We start from the raw sequence: 26,121 nt of genomic DNA, 5'->3' as shown, positions 1-26,121 counted from the left end.
GGTTCTATGGAATAATATATATATATTCTGTGGATACAGGTAAAACATGCATACTATATATATATATATATACAGCTACAGAATACAGATTATTTGTGTACTTTATTCTTTAACTTCCTGTTAAAGTGGTTAACCTTCATGCTAAATATGAATGATATTCTACAGGGTAAGTACTATTACAGTATACTGAACATCACATGGAAAATTAGATCAATATACAATTAAAATTGTCGAAAAACTTAAAAATGGTGGACATGGCATGTAGTTCATAAAAGTATCTGATACTTTTATGAACTACATGCTTTTTTTGGAAATCGAATTTCCCAGAGGAACCCACCCGAGGGATTAATAAAGTTCTATCTTATCTTATCTTATCTTATCTTATCTTATCTTATCTTATCTTATCTTATGCCATGTCCAGTATTTATACACCATTTTTAAGTGTATATACTTTGAGTGCACAGGATCAAAGTATATACGTGACTGCTCATTATTGTGAAACTTTTTTTTTTTTGTTGCAAGAAGTTACAGCTAGATCTCTTTTGTAGATTGTGTCCAATCCTCAGCTGGTTGCTCAGCTCCCATCAAGGGAATATGCTGACATCAAACAGCATGTAAAAGACTAGTAATTACACAATTATAACCTTTGCATTTGGAAAATATTTGTTGTTTCAGAGCAAGTTGTGACAGACTGTCGGGCTATTTTCTTCAGTCAAATGCTAATCCTGAGCTCAGAGGGTAAGAAAGACGGCACAAACATAAAATCTGGTAATAGAAACTAAAGTCTTTGATATCGGTCCCCATGGGCAGCATCAGCTTGAATTCTGCGATGAGGTTGTGAATCCTAACAGAAGGCTTCTACTGCAGGGTCAGAGCTACACTGGGAAAAAACACGCGCTGCATACATTTGAAAAGCACCATGCTTTGATATTCAGATCAGCCAGTGCTCTGTTTGAAAGAGCCTTGGTATTGTCATCCGCATGCATCTATAGAAACACACACTGACTTTTTGCACTGACTAAAAGCATAAAGGCATGTCATATAACAACAGCTCCAGTCTTTCTTAATGACTAACTACAGCTGTATCCATTCCAATAAAGCACATGAATGCATTTATTTTTTGTCTTCAAAATAAAATAGTCAATTTGTTACAATCTCCACATTCGAAACCAGCCAAGCATCTTTTTTGACATTACTAGGATAAATGAAATAATGAACAGGTGTCTCTCATGTTTTTGACATCAATTGTGGTTCATGCATTTAAACAACCGTACATACGAATTTGTTAGAAAAGTCTCGATAAAAGAATCAAGACTTATAGTTTAGAAGTTAGTTTAGTTAGTTTCCTCAAAGTCATGGACAGTATGAAAGATGGGTATAACTTCTGGATGTGAAAAGTGCAGTTAATGTGGAAGGGCTTCAGACTTGCAGTATATCTGAGGGCCACCAGGAGGCGATACCTGTGGGTTTGCAGTCACATAGAAGTCTATGGGAAAACAGCTCTCTGATTTGACCTCTGTTAACACTTTCCTGCAGACCCTATGGTCTCAGTCAGTCATTTGGTGTCATATTGAATAAATGTTTTATTTTTTTTTAAATCGCGGTCATACTTTGCTTCAGAAATGAGGACTATCCACTGCATGCTAAGTGGCTAATGACTTGCAATTGAAAAGTTGTTGTGTTAATTTCACCGACCTGCACCTTCTCATCACCAACAGCTTCAAAACATCAAGATGACAGAAAACACCAGAACAATTTTCTCAGGGCTAATAATGGATGTTAGAAACTAGCTTTGGACTTTTTCCCTGAAAAACTGCACTTTCATGCACACGTCACTAAAATGTCTTTTGAATATCTACTGTGTATTATTACATGCAGCCCTCCTCATTGTTTTTCTATAACAGGTTAAACCCAGAGGATCCCCAGGCATATTAACAACACTGAATCTAATCGTAATGTATGTTCAGCAAAGGCAGACAGCGCCTCTATCATCTGAGGCGTTTAAAGAGGTTTAAGATCTCCAAGAACATCCAGAGGAGATTCTACACCGGGGTCATTGAGAGCATCCTGTGTAATAACATCACGGTGTGGTACGGGAACTGCACAGTACAGCAACAGAAAGCCCTGCAGAGGGTCGTGCGCACAGCTGAACGCACTATGGGAACATCTTTACCAACACTGCAGGACATCTACGCTGAAAGGTGCAGATCCCGGGCCATCAGGATCACTAACGACTCCAGCCATCCCGCTTACAAACTGTTCAGGCCACTGAGGTCAGGGAAACGCCTCTGTAGCCTGAAAACAAGAACTGAAAGGTTCAGGAGGAGTTTTTACCCACAAACAGTGAGACTCCTCAATCAAAACACAAATCGGACAACATGATGGACAATTCCATACACAGTATATAATTTTCTTTTGAGTTTTATCCTTATTTTTATTTGTATTTTATCATTTACATCTGTATTTACGTAAATACGTACACTATAGCTCTTAACTATTACAGCGTAATATTTTGCACGATATTATACATTTTTATACTTTTATATAGATATTTTTTTATTATAAGTTTAGTAAGATGCACAGTCGGGGGGGGAGTACTTTTTAGCCGGAAAAAACATTTCACTGTGTGTTGTACTAGTTATAACTACATGTGACAAATAAATAAAGAATTGAATTGAATTCAGTTCAGTACTTTTCTCGTAATATCTCATTATAGCTTCATTATCTGATCTCTGGTACGTTGAGCCATGAGGTCTTTATTACTGATGGCTGTGCTTCTGCATGCAGGTTAGTAATGCTCGCTCATATACGTTATCATGCCCTCCCTCTCATGTTTCCAGTCTAACATAACCCTCCTCCAGTCTTTGTGCAATGATTTCAGTAAAATGTACAATTTCTGTGTTTTCCTGTGAGAGCCAATCCCTAGGTCATTTTCAGTAACTAGACTGATGATACCTTTGATAATACCGTGCATTTTCTATAGTGATTTTTTTATGTAGTACTCTGGCATCACATTTGTGTTTAAACCACAAAGACAGTCTTTACAATTTGGTTCACTCAAACTACATAGGCATGCTTTTTTACAACAGAGTACATTATGCATATACACACACATCTCCCAGAGCAGGTTCTTCCCATATGCATAATATCATGCATGCTAAATTTATAGGCAAAGTGATCAGACCTTCAGGGCTCAAGAGCTGCCTTAGTGCCTCTCCATACAGCCTCAGCTGCTGTGGCCAGCATAGGCTTGTGATTGGCTTGACAGCTTCATAAAAAAAGAAGGTGATTGCATTCTGTTCCATTCCCCTAGCATGCATGACTAACCAGCCTCAGCAGTCAGTGGGAGGGACCCACTTGAGCTTCGTACCATTGGGTTTATGTCAGTTTTAATACAAAGCTTTCATGTAAGGATGGCTCTACCTTTCACTGGTGCCCTGTGAACTGAAATTGTTAACAAAGGTATTCACTCCTTTATCCACAGAAAAGAACCAGATTATGTGGAAAACGGCAGGTGGCCATTAATCAGATTTCCCTTCACAATTCTCAGGCTGCCCTATCTCAGTGTAGCTTATTGATGCACAGAAGGTGTCCCTTTCACCGTGAAAGAACAGACTTTGTAGTGAAGAAACACAGCAATGAAGTGTCTCACAGGCTTCTACAGAAATTGTACATTTTATTTCTATCTCCATCTATTTTCAATGTAGTAAAATAACAACACCATCTTATATGGCTATCTGCAGGTGAAAATATAATGACCATGTAAGATGGTGACAGTTTGGTTTTTATGATGCTTGATTTAAAACATTTAAAGTTGGCATTAGGCAGCCTTTTCAACCAACTAACCCTAACCTTACTCAGAGGAAGTGTGCAGCTGAAAGAAATTTCTGTTTTTCATAGGTATCAAATCAGTCCATAGTTTGGAGCTTCACCGTTCCTAAATACACTGCACACAATCTAAGGCATTATGCAAACAGACATAGAAGACCCAAAAGGGTAATCCCTATAAAATCAGACAAATCTGAGACAATTAAGCATGCAGACTTTTGCCTTCATATATGAACATTTTAACATATGAAGAAGATGAGCCTGGTATCAACGAGAGCATGGTATCAATATGTACGTGATAGAAGGCGTAAAAAAGGGCATCTATCCTACATTCTGATATGAACCCTGAAAGTTTCCCCAAAATGCACTTTTTAAAGTTGCCTCCAGTGAATTATCTAAAAAAAACAGGCTAAATATCCAAGCACCCAATGTTTATTTCAGTTACTCTCCATCAGACATTAAACTGGTAGAGTTCTGATATTGATTCTCAAAGTTAGTCACATAAAAAAATTGTTTTGAATAAAAGTTCTGAAAAGTTTTAAACAAAAAGAAGGTATGAATGTATAAACTTCAAGGCATTAAAGTAAAATTTTGGTTGACATTTTAAATAAACTTAAATACAAGTTATTTTGTAAGAAAGAAAAACAAACAAACCAAAAAAGACCCCCAAAGTTTAGCTAATTCTGAGATTCAAAGGGGTTATTTTATTTCCAAAAGCTAATCTCTCTCTCTCTCTCTCTCTCTCTCTCTCTCTCTCTCTCTCTCTCTACACACACACACACACACACACACACATATATATAATGAGTATATGTGTATATGTATGACTAAGTGAGAACGGGCACTTGCTGTGATAATCAGGCATTATACAATTGCAGTTATTATGTAAGAAAATAAATATTTAACAATCTTATTTAATTATAGAAGCTAATTGCTGTTAGCAAAGAATAGATAGAACATATCACATATTGACGGGGTCGGGTTATGTTAAAAAGTATAAATTGTTATACTTTGTTCATCGGTTCAAAGGTACCCCACACTTCTTTTTTTGTTTGCTTGTTTGTTCTGGTGTATTTTTCATTTGAACTGTTACTCTGCCAGAGTACTCATATTTACAAGATGGCATTGAACGCCCCATTGGTGTATCAGGAAAACTATTTTGTACGTATGTTCCTTGAAGGGGATTGAAGTCGTTCTTTTTTCCACCGCAGCGAAGGGCTAGGAGTAGGAGAGGAGCTGCTGTATGTTTTTGTTATCGAATCGATCTGATTGTGAAATAAAGCATATGCAGTGAGAAAGCAACTCCAGGAGTCATCCCTGCCTTAAAGCTGCAACATTCTTCTGTAGCAATAACAAAGTATAACATAAATTGTTCTGTGGCAATTACACAAGAATATCCAGTAATGTCCCTGCCCACAATTAAACACATTCACTTACCAAAAATCGGGGGCATCTGCTGTGGCAAATGGGTGCAAGCCTTTGACCACAAACTTAGACACTGCTCGGTGACATTAGTCTATCCTGGCCTGAAAGGAGACGCTACCGGTAGACTGCAGCGAGAACTGCCAGCATCTGAGCCAGACTCTGTCTGTCTCTCTCATCATGGTCACCTACATGTACAGTAATGGCAGGTCTTGTAATAAGGCAGATTGCGCTAACATAATATGCACTGTTAGTTGATTATTTACCTGCCGCATTAACGGGAGAGGACGTGCAAACGTTAGCGCTGCTGCTGGGTTGAGAGTCACGAGTCCGGAGCGGAATTAAAAACGCGTGTCATCGCGTGTTTTGTGAGCAAATGCTTTTGCATATTCGTAGTGTTTCCTCCCTTAAATGAAATATCTACTTTGCAAGTTGCCCTGTTGTCATCGGTTCTCATAAAGTATAATCAAACTTTTGAGCGTTTGAGCCGCTTAGGCGCCGTGTTTCCTGCCAGGTAAATGACGCTCCGCAACGTGGTGACGTCATTCGGGGCGACTGGAATCGATAAGGGAATCGTTTGCAAAAATGGCAAACGATTCCAAGGAATTGAAACAGTGGGAACCGGTTCTCAACAAGAACCGGTTTTCGATACCCATCCCTACTCCTGCTAGGTTTTGATACTAATTTACACAGTAATCAATAGTTAACAACAATAAACTTTCACTATAATGAATGAATCTGGCTACAGGAGGTGTGATAATAATAATAATAATGGATTGGATTTATATAGCGCTTTTCAAGGCACCCAAAGCGCTTTACAATACCACTATTCATTCACTCTCACATTCACACACTGGTGGAGGCAAGCTACGGTTGTAGCCACAGTTGCCCTGGGGCAGACTGACAGAAGCGAGGCTGCCATATCGCGCCATCGGCCCCTCTGGCCAACACCAGTTGATAGCCTTACTTGGATGGATCTGTATAGAGGGTCAAATTGTACATAATATCCATATAACTACAAATGCACCGTGTTAGATCACAAACCTTCAGAACCTGCTCTCATTAAAACAAACTGTAAACTGTCATGGTCGTAGGTCATGGATCCAAAAATTTGAGTTTTCTTTGACTTTGAATTCGTGTTTGTAATTTTATGTTCTATTTGGTTCTTAGTTTGTCTGCTGTTTATTTAATAATTATGTTTTTTAGTATCTTGAGTCTTTATTTCTTTGTTTCAGTTCCTGTTTATTTCCATTAGTATTCTACTTAAGGGTTATTTTGTTTTTATGTTAATCTTATGTGTTTATATATGTATGTTTATGTTGTGTATATCGTTTAGTCTCTTGTTATTTTTGTAGCCTCAACTTTGTATCATTCATGTTTTAAGATTTAGTGTGTCAGGGTTTATTTTGTGTTTGTGTCTCACTTTTAGTTTGTCTTGTCATCCTGATTAGTTTCAGCTGTCTGTTGCTTCCCAGGTGTTTCACTTCTCTCATTCCTTTTTCTGTTTTTATTGTCTCTGTCTGCATGAGCCATGTTGTGTTCCAGCCCAGTTAGTTCCTAGTGTGTTCCCTGGTATTGACTTTTGTGTTTGTGAACATTGTTTCCTTATTTTCTGATTTAGAAAAATAAGGTCTGATTTAGAAAAATATCTGCTTTTTATTTGCTTCAAGCCTGTTTCTGCAGTCTGGATCTTCTTGCATTTCATTTTTAAAGGGGTGACACTATTCGAGCTTTTGAGGTCATCTTTGTTTTTCTTACTATTAAAGTTGCTGTCTTAAGTCTTAAGATATCTGAGGCTCCTGTTCTTCCTGCACAGTGAACCTGATCTATCAAGATTTATGCAGCAGTAAGTTTCACAAACATACTGGGATATTGGAAAATGGTAAAAATATGTATATACGTATACAATTTTAGGCTAAATTCACCAAAAGTCACATTATGATATGATCATGTGTTTACAGAATGCCTACATATACTGTACTAATTTTCAATTAAATGTCCCCCAAACTACAGTAAAAGTTGCTAACCCTTTAATAGTGTGGATTTGGGACTCATAAGCAAACACATAATTAAAGTTTTAGACTACACAAATACATAGATGAAACAGATATTTGGATATTTTTTGCTGTTACTAGTTCATCATGATTTAACGTCTAGCTATGAGACAGACAAATAAACACAACCAAACATAAACACTAACAGCAATGGCAGGACGATTGAAATGATGGAAAGTTAAAACAGAACAACAACAAACAGAATTTCCAGGAGGAACCCACCTGAGGGATTAATAAAGTTTTTATCTAATCGAATCTAATCTAAAGACACAAAAAGAGATCATGCAAAACATTATGCTAATGTTAAAATGCATGTGACCTAAAAGTAGCTGCCAATTCAGGTGATATACTTAAAATTTGGGTAATAATCCAATCATCAAGACGAGAGTGTGCAAAAATAGACCTCGAGACATACTAAAGGTTGCAGTGTTGGGTCTGACAGTAAAAGGATTCATTCAAGGTTACAAAGGCCTGTTGGACTGGGTCATAACAGCATGTGGGCAGAAAGGGGCTGTGTTTCTGGTCAACATAGGAGTTTCAATGGTGTTTCAGGGGGCAAACTTTTAAAGGGAACCTTGCATGCTAATTATCAAATGGGTCATAGCACAAACAGTAAGGGACACCTTATGTGAACTTCTGTGATACATCTGTCTCTCCGGCAAAGAAACAGGGTTGTCTGGCTTTCTGAAAGGAAGTCTGGAACCCCAGAGGGTTTCTTCTGGGTATGATTCAAGATTTCAAAGAACTCAGGAAAACCTAAACACACATTTATGACTACTTTGTTTTGTTAATTTATTGTTTAAAAAAGTCTGAACTAACTATATGTGTCAGGGTCCTGGGACTGGGCGACCCAGGATTCCTGAGCAGTCATGTATTATATTATTATTATTATTATTGCTGTGTATTTTGGTGTTGCTCCCCCTTCCCTGTGCTTGTGTATATGTGTGTGTGGGTGGCTGAGCACTTGTTTATAGGCGGCGTCAGGCCTGGAGGGTGTGGCCCTGCAAGGGGACTGGCCACACCCGAAGCCACACACCTGCTGCTGATCAGGCCTCGTCGGGGGAGCTACTTAAGAGAGTCTTGGAGCTCCCACCGACGCGGGATCATTGCTTGAGACTCCACGTTAGTCGTCCCATTGAATTGAGTTAATGTGTGTAAGTGTATGCCCGCGGTTATTTGTGTCCTGACGGCTGCGTCTATTGTTTCCCGCAGGAGGAGCGTGGAAGGCACGAAGAGCAGCGAGCACCGGGGGGTGCTGACACGGGAGCGGAGAGCACAGAGACACGAACTATTCACGCAGAGACACGACACGGGAGTCTGGGAGAACACGGGGATTTATTGTTGTTTTTGTTCCACTCTGTAAATAAACACACTGCTTGAACTTTGAGCTCCGCGCCTGGGTCCTCCTTCCCCACATCCCCACGGTCTGCCAGCCAGACCGTGACAGAATGATCCCGCCATGCATGGACCCAGCGGTCTCTGAGGAGAGGCTCAGGAGGGAGGTTATGGACAGGGTTTACAGACTCTGTGAGTTATGGTGGGAGAAGCCCGCGGAAGGTTTGCGTCGCGCCGTGGAGAGGCGGCTGCAGGAGACGCTTTTTAGATTTCCCTGGCTGGTTGACGACCTTAATCCTGTCGTCTTGGACTTCTTACTTTCCACCCTCCACCTCCACTCTCCTCCTCAGGCTGCTCACCGGCCCGGACAGCTGGTGGATTCACAGCCTGAGACGCCGGCCCCGACGTCTACACAGAAACGACGTTCGCGCCGCCAGCGTTCCTCACCGCAGCCACATCCACGGTCATCTCAAGAGCCGGCTGTGGTGAGTAGTACGGACAATTTTCCATTTCCCTCACCATCTGTGTTTGTGTCTGCAGTGGACGAGCTGACAGCGCAGGTAACATCACCTCGGTCAGAGGTCTTCACACCACTCGCTGCTTCACCATCTGCGGTTGTGGCGCTGTCGTCATCTCATCCGCATGCAGTCATCCCTCAGCCATCTTCTCCACCAGCGGCAGCCTCCATTCCACTACCCACTCCAGCAGCCCTGTCCGGAGGGGGCGACCTCACATGCGTCCAACGCCTGATGGACTGGGTAACTCACACCACCAACACAAGGGCAAGAGTGGTGGGGTTAAACGCCATCGAGGCAATCCTGGAGGGAAACCCCTACCTCGGCCAGCTCAAGGGAGTTTCCGCCTGCCTTTGCACCCTGCGTAAAGCCCGGGGGGTAGTGCAAGCTCGGGAAACCTCAGACTTCATCCAGCTGCAGCAGGAGCTCAGCATGCCCGAGCAGGAGCTCAGCAAGCCGGAGGAGCCCGCACCGTCAGCTGAGGCGCTCAGCGAGCCGGAGGAGCCCAGCATGCCCGAGCAGGAGCTCAGCGAGCCGGAGGAGCCCGCACCGCCAGCTGAGGAGCTCAGCGAGCCGGAGGAGCTCAGCATGCCCGAGCAGGAGCTCAGTGAGCCGGAGGAGCTCAGCATGCCCGAGCAGGAGCTCGGCGAGCCGGAGGAGGAGCTCTCGCTGCGAGCAGAGGAGGAGCTCTCGCTGCCGGCCGAGGAGGAGCTCTCGCTGCGAGCGGAGGTGGAGCTCTCGCTGCCGGCCGAGGAGGAGCTCTCGCTGCGAGCGGAGGTGGAGCTCTCACTGCGAGCCGAGGAGGAGCTCTCGCTGCCGGCTGAGGAGGAGCTCTCGCTGCCGGCCGAGGAGGGTCCCGCTCGGCCGGAGGTCAGCGGACCGGAGGGACCTCCACGTCTAGCGCGGCCTCCTCGCCGTCCACGTCCGGTGCGTCCACGTCAGCGATCGGCGCGTCATGGACCTGGTGCCACGCCTCGCTGTTGCTCACCGGAGCAGCGACGTTGCCATCGGACCCGTGGCAGGCCACCAGAACCGTTCCGCCGCCACCGGACCCGTGGCAGGCCCCCTGAACTGTTTTGCTGCTGCTGCCGGACCCGGGGCCGTCTGCCGGAGCTGCTACGTCACCGCCGTTGGGCTCGAGGTAGGCCCCCTGAACTCTCTTGTTGTGTTGATGGGCCGCCTGTGACTGTTTGTGGCGTCTTTTCGTTTTCTTTTTGCACCGCTGCGGGATGCGCGGCCTGACTCTGAGACTGTGGACTGGGTCGGTTTGTGGTTTTGTTGTTTTTGCTTGTTTTGGTTCTGGCCCTCCGTCCTGGTTCCCCCCGCCGCCCGCCCTGGGTTGGTTGTGCTGTTTTTTGTTTTGGTTTTGGGGTCGTCGGGAGCCGACCCTTAGAGGGGGGGTACTGTCAGGGTCCTGGGACTGGGCGACCCAGGATCCCTGAGCAGTCATGTATTATATTATTATTATTATTATTGCTGTGTATTTTGGTGTTGCTCCCCCTTCCCTGTGCTTGTGTATATGTGTGTGTGGGTGGCTGAGCACTTGTTTATAGGCGGCGTCAGGCCTGGAGGGTGTGGCCCTGCAAGGGGACTGGCCACACCCGAAGCCACACACCTGCTGCTGATCAGGCCTCGTCGGGGGAGCTACTTAAGAGAGTCTTGGAGCTCCCACTGTAGCATCCCCGGTTGAAAAGATGGTCTCTCAAACTGATGGTTCACAATCCTTTTATTAAACAGCCGTGTATGTGAACACACCGTAAGAGCTACAACATACAGAATAAAAGACTATTAGTAAATCAAACAGTGTGTTACCTTTAACCTTTTGACTTATTCATTAATCACAAATTAATTCTCCTTACCTTACATAACAAATAACACTAAAACTTGTAAATTATTGCATATAACAGGGAAATCGTTGCATCGCTGCCTAAACATGACGAGGTACGTTAGCGCCCTCTAGTGGGTGAAAACTTAGCCTTTATGCTTAGTAGCGGTCAGCAGCTATATGCTCCGTAAAACAACAAAATACATATCTACAGGACAAACTTTGTTACAAACCTTGTTCCCTCATCAACCAGGTGCTAAGAAACTGCTTTCGACTCAGTGTTGCACCTTAATAGCCGTTCTTTTTCCCATTCCCGTCCATTAACCATAGAGCACACCTTCTCTCTGTGCATTAAAACTCGCGCTTCTGCCATATGGTTTACGCCACTTGATTTATGGCACCTTGTCGCTCTGTGACTTTCAAAATAAAAGCATTCACTCCAACAATATAATAGCCACTCATAAGTTTACAAAACACTTTACCAAATATTAATGAGGTCATTTACACTCCCACCAAATCATTAAGAGCTTAACTGGGAATTAACTGAAGCGATAATGATTTCCTAATGAAGAAATGACCCGTAACCATTAAACTGTATGATAACACATAGTTCCATTGAACCTTAAACTTTAGAATACAGTTAAACAGTCTCTAATAGCAAAACCAGTTTCTGCACTGGGCGCTCCACTATAGAACGTTTACTTGAACATTGTCCCTTCTCAGTCTTCCTTTCTCCGAAGCAAATCCTTACTTTTCTTACAAGTCCGTCTTTGTCAGTTACTGTGTCCACTACACGTGCTAATCTCCATTCATTGCGGGGTAGATCATCCATCTTCTCCATGACAACATCTCCAACTTTCAAGTTTCTCCTTGGAGTGTGCCATTTCTGTCTTGTTGCGATGTTGGATAGATACTCCCTTTTCCAACGTGACCAAAACTGTTCTGATAAGTACTGCACCTGCCGCCACCTTTTACGTGCGTAAATATCCTCTTTGATGAATGTGCCTGGAGGGGGCAGGGATATCTTTGATTTCATAGTAAGCAGGTGATTTGGCGTCAAGGGCTCTGGGCTGCTTGGGTCACTTAGGTTGTCCACCGTTAGAGGCCTGCTGTTGACAATCGCCATTGCCTCATAAAAGAATGTCCTTAACGATGCGTCATCCATTCTGCCAGATGAAAGTGAAATTGTGAAGCGCAGAATGTTTCGAACTGTCCTGATTTGTCTTTCCCATACACCTCCTGTATGGCTTGAATGAGGAGTGTGCATTTTGAAGTCACACTGCTTCTCTGCAAGAAATGTGGTAATGCGATTGGAGTCCACTTGTTTTAAAGCTTCTTTTAGCTCATTTTTGGCTCCGACAAAGTTGCTTCCTTGATCGCATCTACTCTCACTGACTGCTCCTCTTATGGCTATAAAACAGCGGAGCGCATTGATAAAGGCGTCTGTAGTCATGTTGTCCAACATTTCTATGTGCACTGCTCTGCAGCAAAGGCATGTAAAAAGAAGTCCATAACGCTTGTGCTCTTTGCGAGCTTGTTTGGTTAGAAAAGGACCAAAACAGTCCATTCCACAGAATGTAAAGGGTGGAGATGGATCTAAGCACTGCGTTGGGAGATCAGACATCTTTTGTTCCTCTGTGCCTCTTCTGAGTTTGCGACACTTCACACAGTGGTGTATAAAATTTGCTACGGCCTTGTTGATGCCTGGAATCCAAAATCCATTCACTCTGATCTCATTGATTGTAAAACCTTTCCCTTGGTGCTGCACCTTACTGTGGAAATGATCTATTATTAGTTGAGTGACATGGTGACCTTTTGGAACTATCACTGGGTGTTTCAGTATTGAGGAGAATGAAGCATCTTTAAGTCTTCCTCCCACCTTAAGGAGTCCATCAGTATCAAGAAAAGTGTCCATTTGAAACAGTTTACTTTTGTGTGGAAGTGGTTTCCCGTTCTTTAGCAACCTTATCTCCTCTGCATATTCACTTGCTTGTGTGTCTCTTAGAATAACACATTGTGCATTTTGTCTTTCTTGTACTGTACTGTGGCCTGTTGTTTTGTCTCCCTTGGCACAGCGAATGAGTCGAGCTATGGCTTGGGTGGCTTTGTACCATGAGGAAAACTTTGTTAACTTGTCTGATAAACCTTTTTTCTCTGTTTTGAGCGTGTTCAGTGCCTGCACCTTCTTAACCTCTGGGTCTCCAAGTGGTATGTTCATGTCGATGTCAGCAAGTGGAGGTATTTCCTTAAATGGAAGTGGCATTTCATAATGGCCTTCAGTGTTTTTGTAAATTCCTTCCTTTAACATGTTCAGAAAGAGAATGTCATCTTGAGACACTGACTTGTTATCCTTGTCGTTATCCTTAAAGTCAGAGTCAAGGACCTTGATTACATCAGCTGGAGTCACTAGGGGAAGCTCTTTAACTGCAACTCTGTGACACACAGTAGACATGCTAGCAGAGTCACCATAAGATGATGTCGGGCCTACAATACTCCAGCCCAATGCTGTGCGAACTGCATAGGGTTCGTTCTCGCCTCCTAAGATTACCTGCTTTGGAGCTAGTGCCTTAGAGCAACTGTAGCCAATTAAAAGGCCGACTTCACATTCTAGCTGTGGAGGAATCTCGTTCCTTGTTTCCTTGAGATGATTCCACCGCCTTGCCGTTTCACAGGTAGGAATGTGAGAGCGGTTAACTGGTATACATTCTTTAGTGTAAGCAGGAGGGAGTTCAATCATTTCTGAGGAGTTATAGCCTCTTACCTTGAGACCTGAGATGCGTTCGCTTGGCACAACAACATCCTTACCAAGCAGTGTAGTGAGCTTCAACCTTATTGGGGTAGCCTTAGCTTGGAGGTTATTAGACACATCTTGGTCAATGAACACGGTGTCACTTTGCGTGTATAGGAGGGCATAAACAAGCCTTTCTGTACCTGGATGTTGCTCTGAAGAAACCCATACTGGTAGAATCATGGAGGTGCTCACGCACTGTTCACTGGCTTCTGCATTCAGAGACAGGGTGGTTGCAGCCTGTTCTGTGCTGATCTGAGTTTGTGGCTGGTTTGAGGCTGATTTATCATTGTTATAGTTGAAGTCGTGCAGACAGGTAGGATGTTTTTTCTTACACACTTCACATACAAGTCTGTAATTACAGTTCTTTGCGCTGTGTCCGGGTTTAAGACAACCATAACAGAGTTTTTTCTCCTTTATATATTTCCTTCGTTCCTCAAGCAATATTCCATTGAACTGTGGACAACTGTGAAGTTTATGTCCGTTGTTTTGACAGAACATGCATGGGGCCTTAACATTTGGACCTTTATTTTCAGTCTCAGTTATCGCCTGGGTATGGAGAACACTAGAGGTGGGCCTTTTGTCCTTTTGGCAGCCCTTACCAGTGTCTGTGGTGAAGTTTACAGAGTGGAGAGCCTGAAATGATGTAATCGGGTTGCACATGATCTCTGCTTCAGAAGACATGAACTTGGCAAAGTCCTTTAAACCTGGAAACTTCCCACTTTCTTTCATAAACTGAGTGGCCTGACGATTCCAACTTGCAGCCGCCCAGTTTGGTAACTTTTGAACGAGTTTTTGGTTCTCCTCACAATCGTTGAGAATGCTTAAGCCTTCAATGTGGGGCATGGCCTCGTGACATGTTTGAATGAAATCAGCAAATGCCCTGAATCCTGTGGAGTCATTTGTTTGGATCTTTGGCCATTTTGCCAGTCTTTCTCTGAAAGCCCTCTGTACCACAAATGGATGTCCATACCTGTGGTTGAGACGCTCCCATGCATCTCTGTATGCTTCACTGTCGTTTCTATAGAAGATGCCATCAAGCGTTTGTCGAACTGGACCTCCTATGTATTTCTTTAAGTAGTGCAGTTTGTCAGCAGGTGAGATGTTCCTTTTATCAATGAGAGCAGTAAAGGAAGCTTTCCACTCTATGAATTGTATTGGGTCACCTGTGAACGTGGAGGGCTCTGGCACTGGCAGTCTGTTCAATGCAACACTATCCAGTACTGCTTGTGCTAAGTAGAGGACATCTGTTTGTGGAAGTGAGGTAGACACTACATTGTTGTCAGGGACTTTACTGAGATTAGAAACTGTGGGGGCTTTCTGAGCAGTGTTTCTATAGTCAACATCAGAGGCACTGATTTCACTCTTTATCTCAGTGTCATAGGTCCTTAGTCTAGCTCGTGCAGCCTTTAACTCCTTTTCAGCCTTCAGTTTCTCTAGCTCACGCCTTTGAGATTCGAGCTCCTTTCTTTGCCTTTCTTCTAAAAGCTGAATCTTTTCCTTTTGTTTTTCCTCCTCTAATAACACCTCATACTCTGCTTCTTTGGCTGCTAACTCTGCTGCAGCCTCTGCTCTTTTAACAGCTACTACTGACATTGCAGAGTATGACTTACTGGCAGAAGAGTTTTTACTTGAGTGCGTGACTGAGGAACTGTAAATGGACTGAGCATAGTCTGGCTCAAGAAGCTCACGGAGACATATCTTTACCTTGTCCCTATCATAGTCATCTATGCCTGAGAGTCTTTCATGAGCAATCTTGATAATGTCTCTGGTGACTGCTTCACATGCGTCTATGAGTCGCCTTGTGCCACTCGAGGGAGTAATGTTTTCTCTAATTTCCATATACAACTTTATGACATTCTCCTTTTCATTCTCTAACATGTCCATGAGTGAAGCAATTTGATTGTTTGTTAAGTCTCCTTTTAATTGCTCTCGTGTTTTACGTACTTGTTTTTTCCATTCATCATAAACTTTGAGAAGCCGTTTTTCTTTCTTGTGGGCCTCCTCCTCCTGATACGCTTGCATTTTTTCAGTAGGCCTCCTTCGACGAACAGAGTGTGGAGGCTCCTCTTCCTCATTGGTCTTGGGATCCTCCGCAAACTCTGTCTCTTCTTCAGATGCTTCCATGCTGAGGACGGGGCAATTTAGTTGACCATCAGATCCCAGAAGACTTTGTGTGGAGCTGTGGAACTGGGACCTCGATGCTGAGCGTGGGATGGAGCTCTTCTCAGCTGGGGTCAAGCTCTTACTGTAGCATCCCCGGTTGAAAAGATGGTCTCTCAAACTGATGGTTCACAATCCTTTTATTAAACAGCCGTGTATGTGAACACACCGTAAGAGCTACAACATACAGAATAAAAGACTATTAGTAAATCAAACAGTGTGTTACCTTTAACCTTTTGACTTATTCATTAATCACAAATTAATTCTCCTTACCTTACATAACAAATAACACTAAAACTTGTAAATTATTGCATATAACAGGGAAATCGTTGCATAGCTGCCTAAACATGACGAGGTACGTTAGCGCCCTCTAGTGGGTGAAAACTTAGCCTTTATGCTTAGTAGCGGTCAGCAGCTATATGCTCCGTAAAACAACAAAATACATATCTACAGGACAAACTTTGTTACAAACCTTGTTCCCTCATCAACCAGGTGCTAAGAAACTGCTTTCGACTCAGTGTTGCACCTTAATAGCCGTTCTTTTTCCCATTCCCGTCCATTAACCATAGAGCACACCTTCTCTCTGTGCATTAAAACTCGCGCTTCTGCCATATGGTTTACGCCACTTGATTTACGGCACCTTGTCGCTCTGTGACTTTCAAAATAAAAGCATTCACTCCAACAATATAATAGCCACTCATAAGTTTACAAAACACTTTACCAAATATTAATGAGGTCATTTACACCCACCGACGCGGGATCATTGCTTGAGACTCCACGTTAGTCGTCCCATTGAATTGAGTTAATGTGTGTAAGTGTATGCCCGCGGTTATTTGTGTCCTGACGGCTGCGTCTATTGTTTCCCGCAGGAGGAGTGTGGAAGGCACGAAGAGCAGCGAGCACCGGGGGGTGCTGACACGGGAGCGGAGAGCACAGAGACACGAACTATTCACGCAGAGACACGACACGGGAGTCTGGGAGAACACGGGGATTTATTGTTGTTTTTGTTCCACTCTGTAAATAAACACACTGCTTGAACTTTGAGCTCCGCGCCTGGGTCCTCCTTCCCCACATCCCCACGGTCTGCCAGCCAGACCGTGACAGAATGATCCCGCGTCGGTGGGAGCTCCAAGACTCTCTTAAGTAGCTCCCCCGACGAGGCCTGATCAGCAGCAGGTGTGTGGCTTCGGGTGTGGCCAGTCCCCTTGCAGGGCCACACCCTCCAGGCCTGACGCCGCCTATAAACAAGTGCTCAGCCACCCACACACACATATACACAAGCACAGGGAAGGGGGAGCAACACCAAAATACACAGCAATAATAATAATAATAATATAATACATGACTGCTCAGGGATCCTGGGTCGCCCAGTCCCAGGACCCTGACAATATGGCTTATTTATGTTTTATTACTTCTGATTAAATGATCATTTGTAAAGATCTGAGGGTAAAAATGTATCCTAATAAAAATTAAATATGGTTGAAAATTGTCTTGTCATTTCAGTTCACCAGTTAAATTTGAATGTTTTTGATGCTGACAGCATATGGATATCTGACCAGACTCTTATCTGTGTTAGTTGGTATGTAAGCACTGCAAAATTAACAAGAACAAGCTTTTAAGATTTGATGACTTGATAAAAAGAAATAAGCTTTAATCAGTCAAAGTGGGTGGGTCCCAGTTTAATCTGATCTCAGATGTGAGACAATTTGAAACGACTGGCAGTGTCGGACTAAGGATACTGTTAGGTGGCTTATGATGTAAGTAGCAACCAATCATGAGCTATAAGGCCATGCCAAAAAAGCAAATTGCTTTATATGTGGAAAAGGCTTTAAAAAGTGCTTAATCAGACATTCAACTCAACCAAACCAAATGTAGAGAGCAGTGGTAGAGGAAGATGTGGGGATGTGAAATGTGTTAGTCCTGGGGAAAATTTTCCATCTAACTGCATTGTAAGTGGTAGCAGCAGATCATCAGACATGAAATTCTATGGACCAGGAGAATGTCAATGCATGCCGTAGTTTTAGAAATGCACTATACTAACATCAGTGTTCCCTGGTATACTTTGGGTTCAGATGTAACAGAAACTAGGTTAAAATAAGGCTCTATGTTGGTTAATAGTCTGTCTATTTGAACTCTTTATGTATTTGTTTTGAACAGCTCATAAGTGTGAGTTATTGTTCCTAACAAAGAAAATACAAGTATTGTTTGTAAACCTCCTTTGAATGCTTAATGGTTTAAAATCAAAGTGTTTTTCAGTCTCTTTGGGCTCAGACTTCATCTTCAGTTGTTATACTTGAAGAAAACACTGTACAGTGGGCAATTATACACATGTAGTTAAAATTGATTCACCGACTGAGTCCATCACTGCTGTTTCAAAAGCGGTTTGGTTTGGAGGACTGTTTATTCAGATATGAACAGTTAAATACATAGCGTCGTCTTCAGTGTTAAACCCACATTAGAGAGATGGAAATCTCCTTCCCAAACATAAAGTAAGCTCTGCCTCTTAATGGCATTTACATTTTTGTTTGATGCAGCCTGTGGAATTTCTGTTAATTTTGAACTACTCCTACAGCAGCTTTCAGAGCTTATCAGCATCACAGTTTCCTTGTAAACATTTGTCAGATCATAAATTATACTTTTCATCTGTAAATTCATATGTGACTGATATACAGATTTTACTGAAAAAATGAATTGGAAGCAGCTGTTCCCACGGAAACCGAGTAACATGAAGGACATAGGGCAGATTGGTAAATATGGTGAGGTATTCATTAACTTTAATAAATGTTTAAAAAAAGAGAGTGAAGCTCTTTAAAGTAGTTGTGTGGTGGAGGGGAAAGTGAACATAATAAAAACAAATCGTCAAAACTCTGTGCGTAAGATTGCACAGCATGTACATCTATTATAAAGCCCCCTATAGTCTGTAATTTAAAGCCATTTAAAGTAGTTTACAAAGTTCCATGAAGAATTGTTGATCACTTCAAACTTCTTTTACTTCTTGGATGGAGGAGGTGTTGCAATGAGCCTGGACAATTTCCTGGGACTCGCACCTGTGATTTTGATGAGCTATATATTTCATAGAGGTTGTTTGGCTTGAATTTTATAGTTCCCAGCAACAGGTTTCTCTTTTTCTAAAAACCTCTTTATTTGGAACTAAAAACTGAAGCCAATATGTGGGTACCAAAAACTGCAAATTCTTGAATGGCCACTTGCGGTCTTGCTCCACTGAATAACTGAAAACGACCAACAAACAAACAAAAATGTTTACAGCTTTGTAAAAAAACCCACTGAATTTCCAGTTTTCACATTCACAACAACTGGATGGTGCAGGTATATTGTTAAATGCCTTATCAGGGGTATGGTCACTTTGAATGACAGCTGTCCATGCTCTTAGATATAACTGTTTCCTCATCCCTGCTAATTCCAAGAAATCCAAGTTGTCCACTGATCTGGACTTCTTGACTTTCTTGGTGACCTTTAAGAGGATTTTGATTATCTATTGTGCACTTAGCTGCACAAACATCTATTCAATAAGTCTGTGCTCCAGTTTAGGTGAGTGAATTCCATCCATCCATCTTCTTCAGCTTATCCATTTCAGGGTTGTTGTCAGGGGGCAAGCGCTAACAAAGAGAGAGAGAGAGTGCTAACAGAGAGAGACAAACAACCAGCAAGTGTTACACTGACACCTAGATCCAATTTAAAAACACCAATTAACCTAACCCACGCATGTTTTTGGATTGTGGGAGGAAGCCAAAGTTCAGTTTAAAGAAAAACAAAAACAAACAAAAAACAACAATAATAACAAATAACCACGCTAATATTCAGTTCAGCTCAGTTTCATTCATATAGGACCAATTCACAACAGTTGCCTTGATATGCTTTACATTATAAGGCAAAGACCTGGCAATAATACAGAGAAAGCAGAGGAAACCTTAACAATAAGTTGACCCCCTAAGAGCAAGCACTTTGGCCACAGTGGGAAGGAAAAACTCCAGTTTAACAGGAAGAAACCTCCAGCAGAACCATCTCAGGGCGGCCATCCGCTGTTGGGAGTGAGGAGAGCACGACAGGACAAAGACGCACCACGGAAGAGAGCCAGAGATTAATAATAACTAATGAGTAAATACAGAGTGGTGTATAAACACATAGGGAGTGAAAGTGTTGAGTGACTGTGTAACATGACCGTGTCAATGGTGTTTAGAGACTACAAAACATATATAACATATCTATAACATAAATGTAATATAAATATATAACATTTAGCCTGTTGGGTGATTTTACAGTTTTTGTATGCGTTCAATAATAATAAACATTTCTGCAAGAGTATAATATATATATGTATATATGAAGAACATATGTTAAGCAAATAAAACATGTACATGTATATTGCACACAAAATTAAATATATAATTCCTCACCTTTTTGGAGGCAATTATATGGCTGCCCTAATCTCATCAGTCAGAGAGACAGAGAGACACCTGTTGTAGTGAATTCTTATCTCCTCTGCTCGCTCCCTTTTCCTCCCTGTCTTTCTCTCCTCCCTTCTCCTCCATCTTCTTCAGTCTTGGTGGCTGGCACATTTGGTGACAGCAAGTCCTTGGCTCCACTTCCCACTCGCTTTTTCTTTCAGGAGTCAGAGTGCATGCTGACAATTATCAGAGCTGTGTCCAGACAGACTTCCTGTTTTTACATTCGTCTGCCCTTCATTGTGCCCTCTACCCTAAACTCTATGCTTACACAGTCGCAACTGGTCAATTTAACTCATCAGCTTTTTGACTGCCTGAGGAGCAGCCGTAAATAAGCGAGTTAGATGTAAATCTGCATTCCAAGGGGTCAGTCCATAAAATCAATTCCAGCTCATCTCCATATCTGAAGCTCTGCAGTAAAACATTTGCTCTATTCTCCAGTGAAATGAATGACGAAACATCTCAACAGGAGCTGTAAATACCAGAGAAGTATAAAGTAGAACGTGTTTGTTAAAATGCTCGTGTGGCGCGAACAATTTGCAAATATTTAGCTAAACCGCAGCTCTAGGAGAATCCCCTTCGGCCATCACCTTGTGTACAGAACAAAGTTTATTTCTGTTCTTGTTTTCACTGTGCAAATGACAGTTTCTTGGCAGTGTACTGTCCAGCCTATGTCAGCCATGTTTATTTTAGATGACAGATGCAATCTGCCCGTGTATCAGCTGACAGGTCAATCTATATCTCATTACTCTTTCCAAACAATATCATCTTGGCTGAGAATCACAGGGAATAATAAATTCAGCTGCAATGAAATCATGTAAAGCTAGTTTAGTAATGCAGCCGCGCAATATAGAGCCTTTTTTTTTAGTTATTTTGCCTGTAATGCAACAACTTAGATATTTAATTCTATCTCACACACTTATACATTTACCATTCATTTTCATCTCATCCTGCACCCCAAATCTTTCTCCTCTCCGTCTTGTCCTCCCTATCTCGCTCTTTGCTATTATTCGTTTTTCTTTCCAGGGCAGCTCTAAAGCAGGCTTTGCTCGTGTGATTTACTTTCTATTAGGGGATTAAAAATCAATTATGCAGGAAGCCATGCGTAGGCGTGATTATAGCTGCGCATGACGGCACCATTCATCACAGGACCACTCATCTCTACAGCCGTTAGTTACACAACACACACCAGGACAGCCATCTTTTACCATGAACTCTGCCCCTCATCTTTTACACATTGTAAATGGACTAGATCTTCCATATATTATAAGATGAATGACTTTGCTACTTTTTCGGTTAAGAAAAAATATACATAATAAGCCCATGTGCACCACGGTGATAGAGGTAAGAATAGAAAATGTCCAAAAATATGGCATGTAATATGCGCGGTACAAGCAATATAAAGGGAATAATTCATGAAGCGATCATCCATCCCAGTTGAATGTAGCCACTTATAACAATTACAGACCCATTTGCAGAGAACAGAATAACACACAAGTGAGACAACACATCAAAACAGTACTAAAATGGCATCAATAAAGAGCACTGAAATTAGAAATATTATCAGGTGTCATTTGAACACTTGTTAATACAATTGTAACAACTTACCCATAATTTGTGAATTAATTTTTCAGGAAGAGTGACTTAGTCTGTTATGTAGAAATTACACCAATTAAAAAAATGTCAATAACCAATTGAGAGCCCTATTGTGGGGGCTTTGCTTTGATTGGTCATTTCTCTGTTGTTGTTTTTTTTTAAATACCATCTTTGTAACTTCTGGTTTGATTTGGTCCTTTCTTCCTGTTTCCTGGATTAGTTTGCGCTTGTCTGTTCCTGGTGCTTTTTGTCTGCGTCCTACGTGTTTTATTAGCTATACCAGCTGCTAAGTGTGTCTCTCAGTTATAAAAATATAAATTCAATAAATGAATGTACAATTCTGTTATTGCCAAGGATTGTAGGCATAGCAGTACACATTTTAATAAACATAAAATGAAATCAAATACTGGAGCATGGCAACTGTAATTAAATATTCTAAAGTTAACCTAATAAAAAGGCAACTATTTTCTAGCATTAAAACTGTATTGTATCTACTGCATTAATTGTGACAGTCTACTGTTAAACTAACGTGCTACATTTATATGGACTAATCCAAAGATGAGGTTTTGGCAGTTTCATATAAGCGCTAATGCAATGTATTAGGAACCTGCTTCTTAATTATTATTTTTGTCCTTTCTACTGGTCAAACTTGACCTTAGTAGATAATTTATTAGCTCTAATTTTTAATTTCTACAATAGCCTGATTTAGTAGTTCGTACCCTACGCAACCAAAAAAAAAAAAAAGGATTTCTTGAATCCCTTTTGAGTCTATTCTAGTACATTTCTGAGTTTGGTAGATAAAGTGGAGACACTGCAATGTGCACCCTATGTGCCTTTTCAAAGCTCTGGGAGGGTTTTTGAGATTGCTAATGTGTGGTTGCAGGCACACTGTTGTGTGCAGTGGTGTGCTGGGTAGAAAACAGCAATGTTGGGGAGCAGACAGGACAAACAAACTGGTGATAAAGGCTGCCTTTGTTGCCGGGGTGAGTCTGAACACCCTAGAGGCCTTAGCACAGGAGACGAGAACTAAACTGAACTCCATCTTAGACAATCCATCTCATCCTATCTCTTCGATCATACACTGACACAGCTACAGAGTATTGTGTGTACTCCCTATAAGGTGCATCACACACAGCTTTTTTTCTTCTTGTGGTAGCTAACATCTTCCTGCTCAAACTGAGCTTGTCTGAGTCCACAAGCAGAAAGTGTACTGCAATGTCTTAAGTCACCTCCATGTCCTGCTCTCAACTTAATCTGCAGAATTCATTAAACGCAGTCATGTCTCTGCCCATATTTAAGTGCATTCTTGTAACTAAAGTATCACAATAATTTTCCCACATCGTCTTGTATTTGTGGCTCACCCTTTCATTTCTTTGCAGTCTGGATGTATGTGCAGCTGAGTCTAAATTCTGTTTCTATAATCGAGTTGCTTTTATATCTGCATTATCCATGAAAAAACTAGATGTTTCTCGATGTTTCCGATAGTCTAATCCCTTTTGGTCTGCATGATCATACTTTGGATACAAGTGATCTAGTTTCTGTAAAGGTGCAAAAGTGTTTTCACACACTAGTTTACTCTGGCTCTAATCAGTTGTTTGTGAACTTGCAGTATTTTCCTGTGTTTTGGCGTTTTGTCAAATAGAGGAAAACTTGGAGGAAATGCCCGCTGAAGCAAAATGTGTCACGACACACCAGGTGAGAACATTCAGTCAAGCTGGTGGTAGCTCAGACTTGTACACCAGAGAGTTGGTTCAGCTTGAGGTTAAATCACGCACCTCTTCTCTGTACCAAGTAGGGGTGCAACGATATTCGTATCGATATTGAACCGTTCGATGCAGTGCTTTCGGTTCGGTACGCATATGTATCGAACAATACAACATTTGTAATTTATTTTATCAATTTTCCTTCTGACGATGCTGTCTGTGTTGAGCGCTCAGTGAATCTGTGTTCGACTACTCCGCCTAGGCTGCACTGTCGAGCGCAGATCCACTGAGCGCTCAACACAGACAGCATAGTCAGAAGGAAGAGCGCAGGGCACCTCCCCCACCCTCATTCAGATCTGGCGTTTGGAATTATTTTGGTTTTCATGTGACGTATGACCCTGAAGGTAAGCGAGTCATGGACTAAAGTAAAACAGTATGTTGGATGTGCCATGCAATGCTCAATTACATTGGTGTGAACTAGTGTGCTAGCGCAGTTAGCTCGTTAACGTGTTGGCCGTCTAGCCCCATGCACGGAGCGATCGGCGGTAGCTCGTTGCCGTGTTGTGGAGTTAAGGTCATTTCAACGAGATTAACCTGAAAGCACTAGTGGGAACACAACGAATATGACTGCACATTTACGCCGACATCATCCTAGTGCAAAGACAAGTGGAAGCAGACAAAAAAAAGCAAGCATGCTACTAACTTTAGCCGAGTCATTTAGACAGCTGTTAGCACATGATTCTCCTTATGCTGCTGAGAATATAGCCCAGAAGAAGCGGATAGTATAGCTTTTATTTTGGAAAGAGCCATTTCTCTGTAATAAACTCTCTTTTCCAAAGATGAGTGATTCCTCAATCAGATACAGGGCTTGCAATATCGCTAGCCCGACGTCCCGGAGCTAGCGATTTTTTCAGTCGGGCTACCAAAATCTATCTCTTCCCTGCCCGTCGGGCTATTGTAGGAAGGAAAAATATATGTCAATGCTTTTGCATTCTTTCAGAAATGTAGCTGGGTAATTATGTCATTGGCATCGGTGAGCCACTGTCAATATGTGACATATTGAAGTCGCGTTTGAATTTGCGCTTGTTTTTTTGCTTTCACTTTGCAATCCTGCGAACTGTGTATAGAGAGCGACAGCACTGATCTGTGAGTGATGATAATTTGTGCACCAATTCCTCTGACATCGTCTTATTAATCGTTAGCTTACTATGCAAACATGACAAGTGAAATCTCCCGCAGCTTACACATGTGAGAGGTTGATCGCGCAGAGAATCGCTGAGCTTATGTGAGTGAGCGTGTGAAAGCATTTCAGTTCTGCTGAGCCAAATAAGACAGGTCAGGGTGAAGAAGTGACAGCCAAAGAAAAGCTTACCACAAAACGGAGAAGTTATGACAAATCAGACTATAAGGCAAAAAGAAAGTGCAGCTTTATGGTTTCATGGACAAAAGAATTTCTGTGGCTGCAATATGATGAGCTAAATAACCAGGGCTGCACATAAGTGGTCCGCAGGTGCGCATTCGCTGTCAAAATAAAAAACACGCACAAGGGTTAGGGTTAAATTTAAAAACTGTACTTTTGAGTTAAAATATATATTTATAATTTTAATAAATGACAAATTAAAAATGCATGAACATTTTTTTGTATCGAAAAAATATCGAACCGTGACACCAAAGTATCGAACCGAACCGAACCGTGAATTTTGTGTATCGTTGCACCCCTAGTACCAAGGTGTCCTTACTGTGTTCACATCTGCACAAATAAACTGCACCAAGGGTGAAACGAACCAAGTCAAACAAGTTTGATTCAAAAGGACTGAATGGGGCAGGTGTTAAAATCCTCTCACAGTAGTTCTACACAATGCTCTCTGCTATTTACTGCGTAGCAATTAAACAATAGCTGGAAGTGTTTTTTTTTTTTAACTCCCAGCTATCGAGGGATGTTAAAAAAAAAAAAAGACTAATGCACACCAAAAATGCAACTGGAGACAAGACAACAATAAAAACTTGCTAATTAAAATGATTAAATATTGAAAAATAATATGTAATGTAAATATGTATTTATTTAGAACAAGAATAGTGTTAAAAGATGGAAAAAGTACATTATAGCTAAAACACAATGCAAAAAACATGATAAAAACAAAAGATAAGTATGAAAATGAAAAATACTAAATTATATAACGCTAGTCAGAAAAAAGTCAACTCGATTTCAGTGCTGTGTGGTTGTGTTTTGTTTTTTTCCTGTCTGAGTCAGAAACTTTTAGAAGACATTTTTGAGTTATGCAAACGATGAAAGGCCAAGTGATGGAGGTAGAATCAGCAGAGCAGTGGAGATCATGACCACATTGCGATGAAGTTGCAGATGCCAACCGGCTAACATAAGTGCAATTTATTCAGCATGTCAGTGAACAGATACAGACAGTAGATTTGTT

At 41.8% G+C, this 26,121-nt stretch overlaps 1 protein-coding gene across 1 annotated transcript; it reads left to right on the top strand.

Annotated features, from left to right (window-relative positions):
- The first annotated feature begins 8,749 nt into the window (after positions 1-8,749).
- On the top strand, positions 8,750-10,757 carry LOC146648178 (uncharacterized). The gene is made up of 2 exons (XM_085390340.1): positions 8,750-10,089; positions 10,242-10,757. Exons 1-2 carry the CDS (start codon positions 8,753-8,755, stop codon positions 10,297-10,299), a joined length of 1,395 nt encoding a protein of 464 aa, XP_085246466.1. The 5' UTR covers positions 8,750-8,752; the 3' UTR covers positions 10,300-10,757.
- The last annotated feature ends 15,364 nt before the right edge of the window (positions 10,758-26,121 follow it).

The sequence above is a fragment of the Rhamphochromis longiceps genome, linkage group LG18, assembly GCF_057381845.1.
Source record: "Rhamphochromis longiceps isolate RC_006_pf linkage group LG18, R_longiceps_female_GT1.1, whole genome shotgun sequence".
Lineage (NCBI taxonomy): Eukaryota > Metazoa > Chordata > Actinopteri > Cichliformes > Cichlidae > Rhamphochromis > Rhamphochromis longiceps.
Note: the sequence above shows the minus strand (reverse complement) of the source record. Positions and strands in the feature narration are given on the sequence as shown.

Coding starts and splice junctions, on each gene's coding strand:
- LOC146648178 (XM_085390340.1), top strand. CDS start 8,753: ATGATCCCGCCATGCATGGACCCAGCGGTCTCTGAGGAGAGGCTCAGG. Junction 10,090..10,241: donor CGTCCACGTCCGGTGCGTCC/ACGTCAGCGATC, acceptor TTTGCTGCTGCT/GCCGGACCCGGGGCCGTCTG.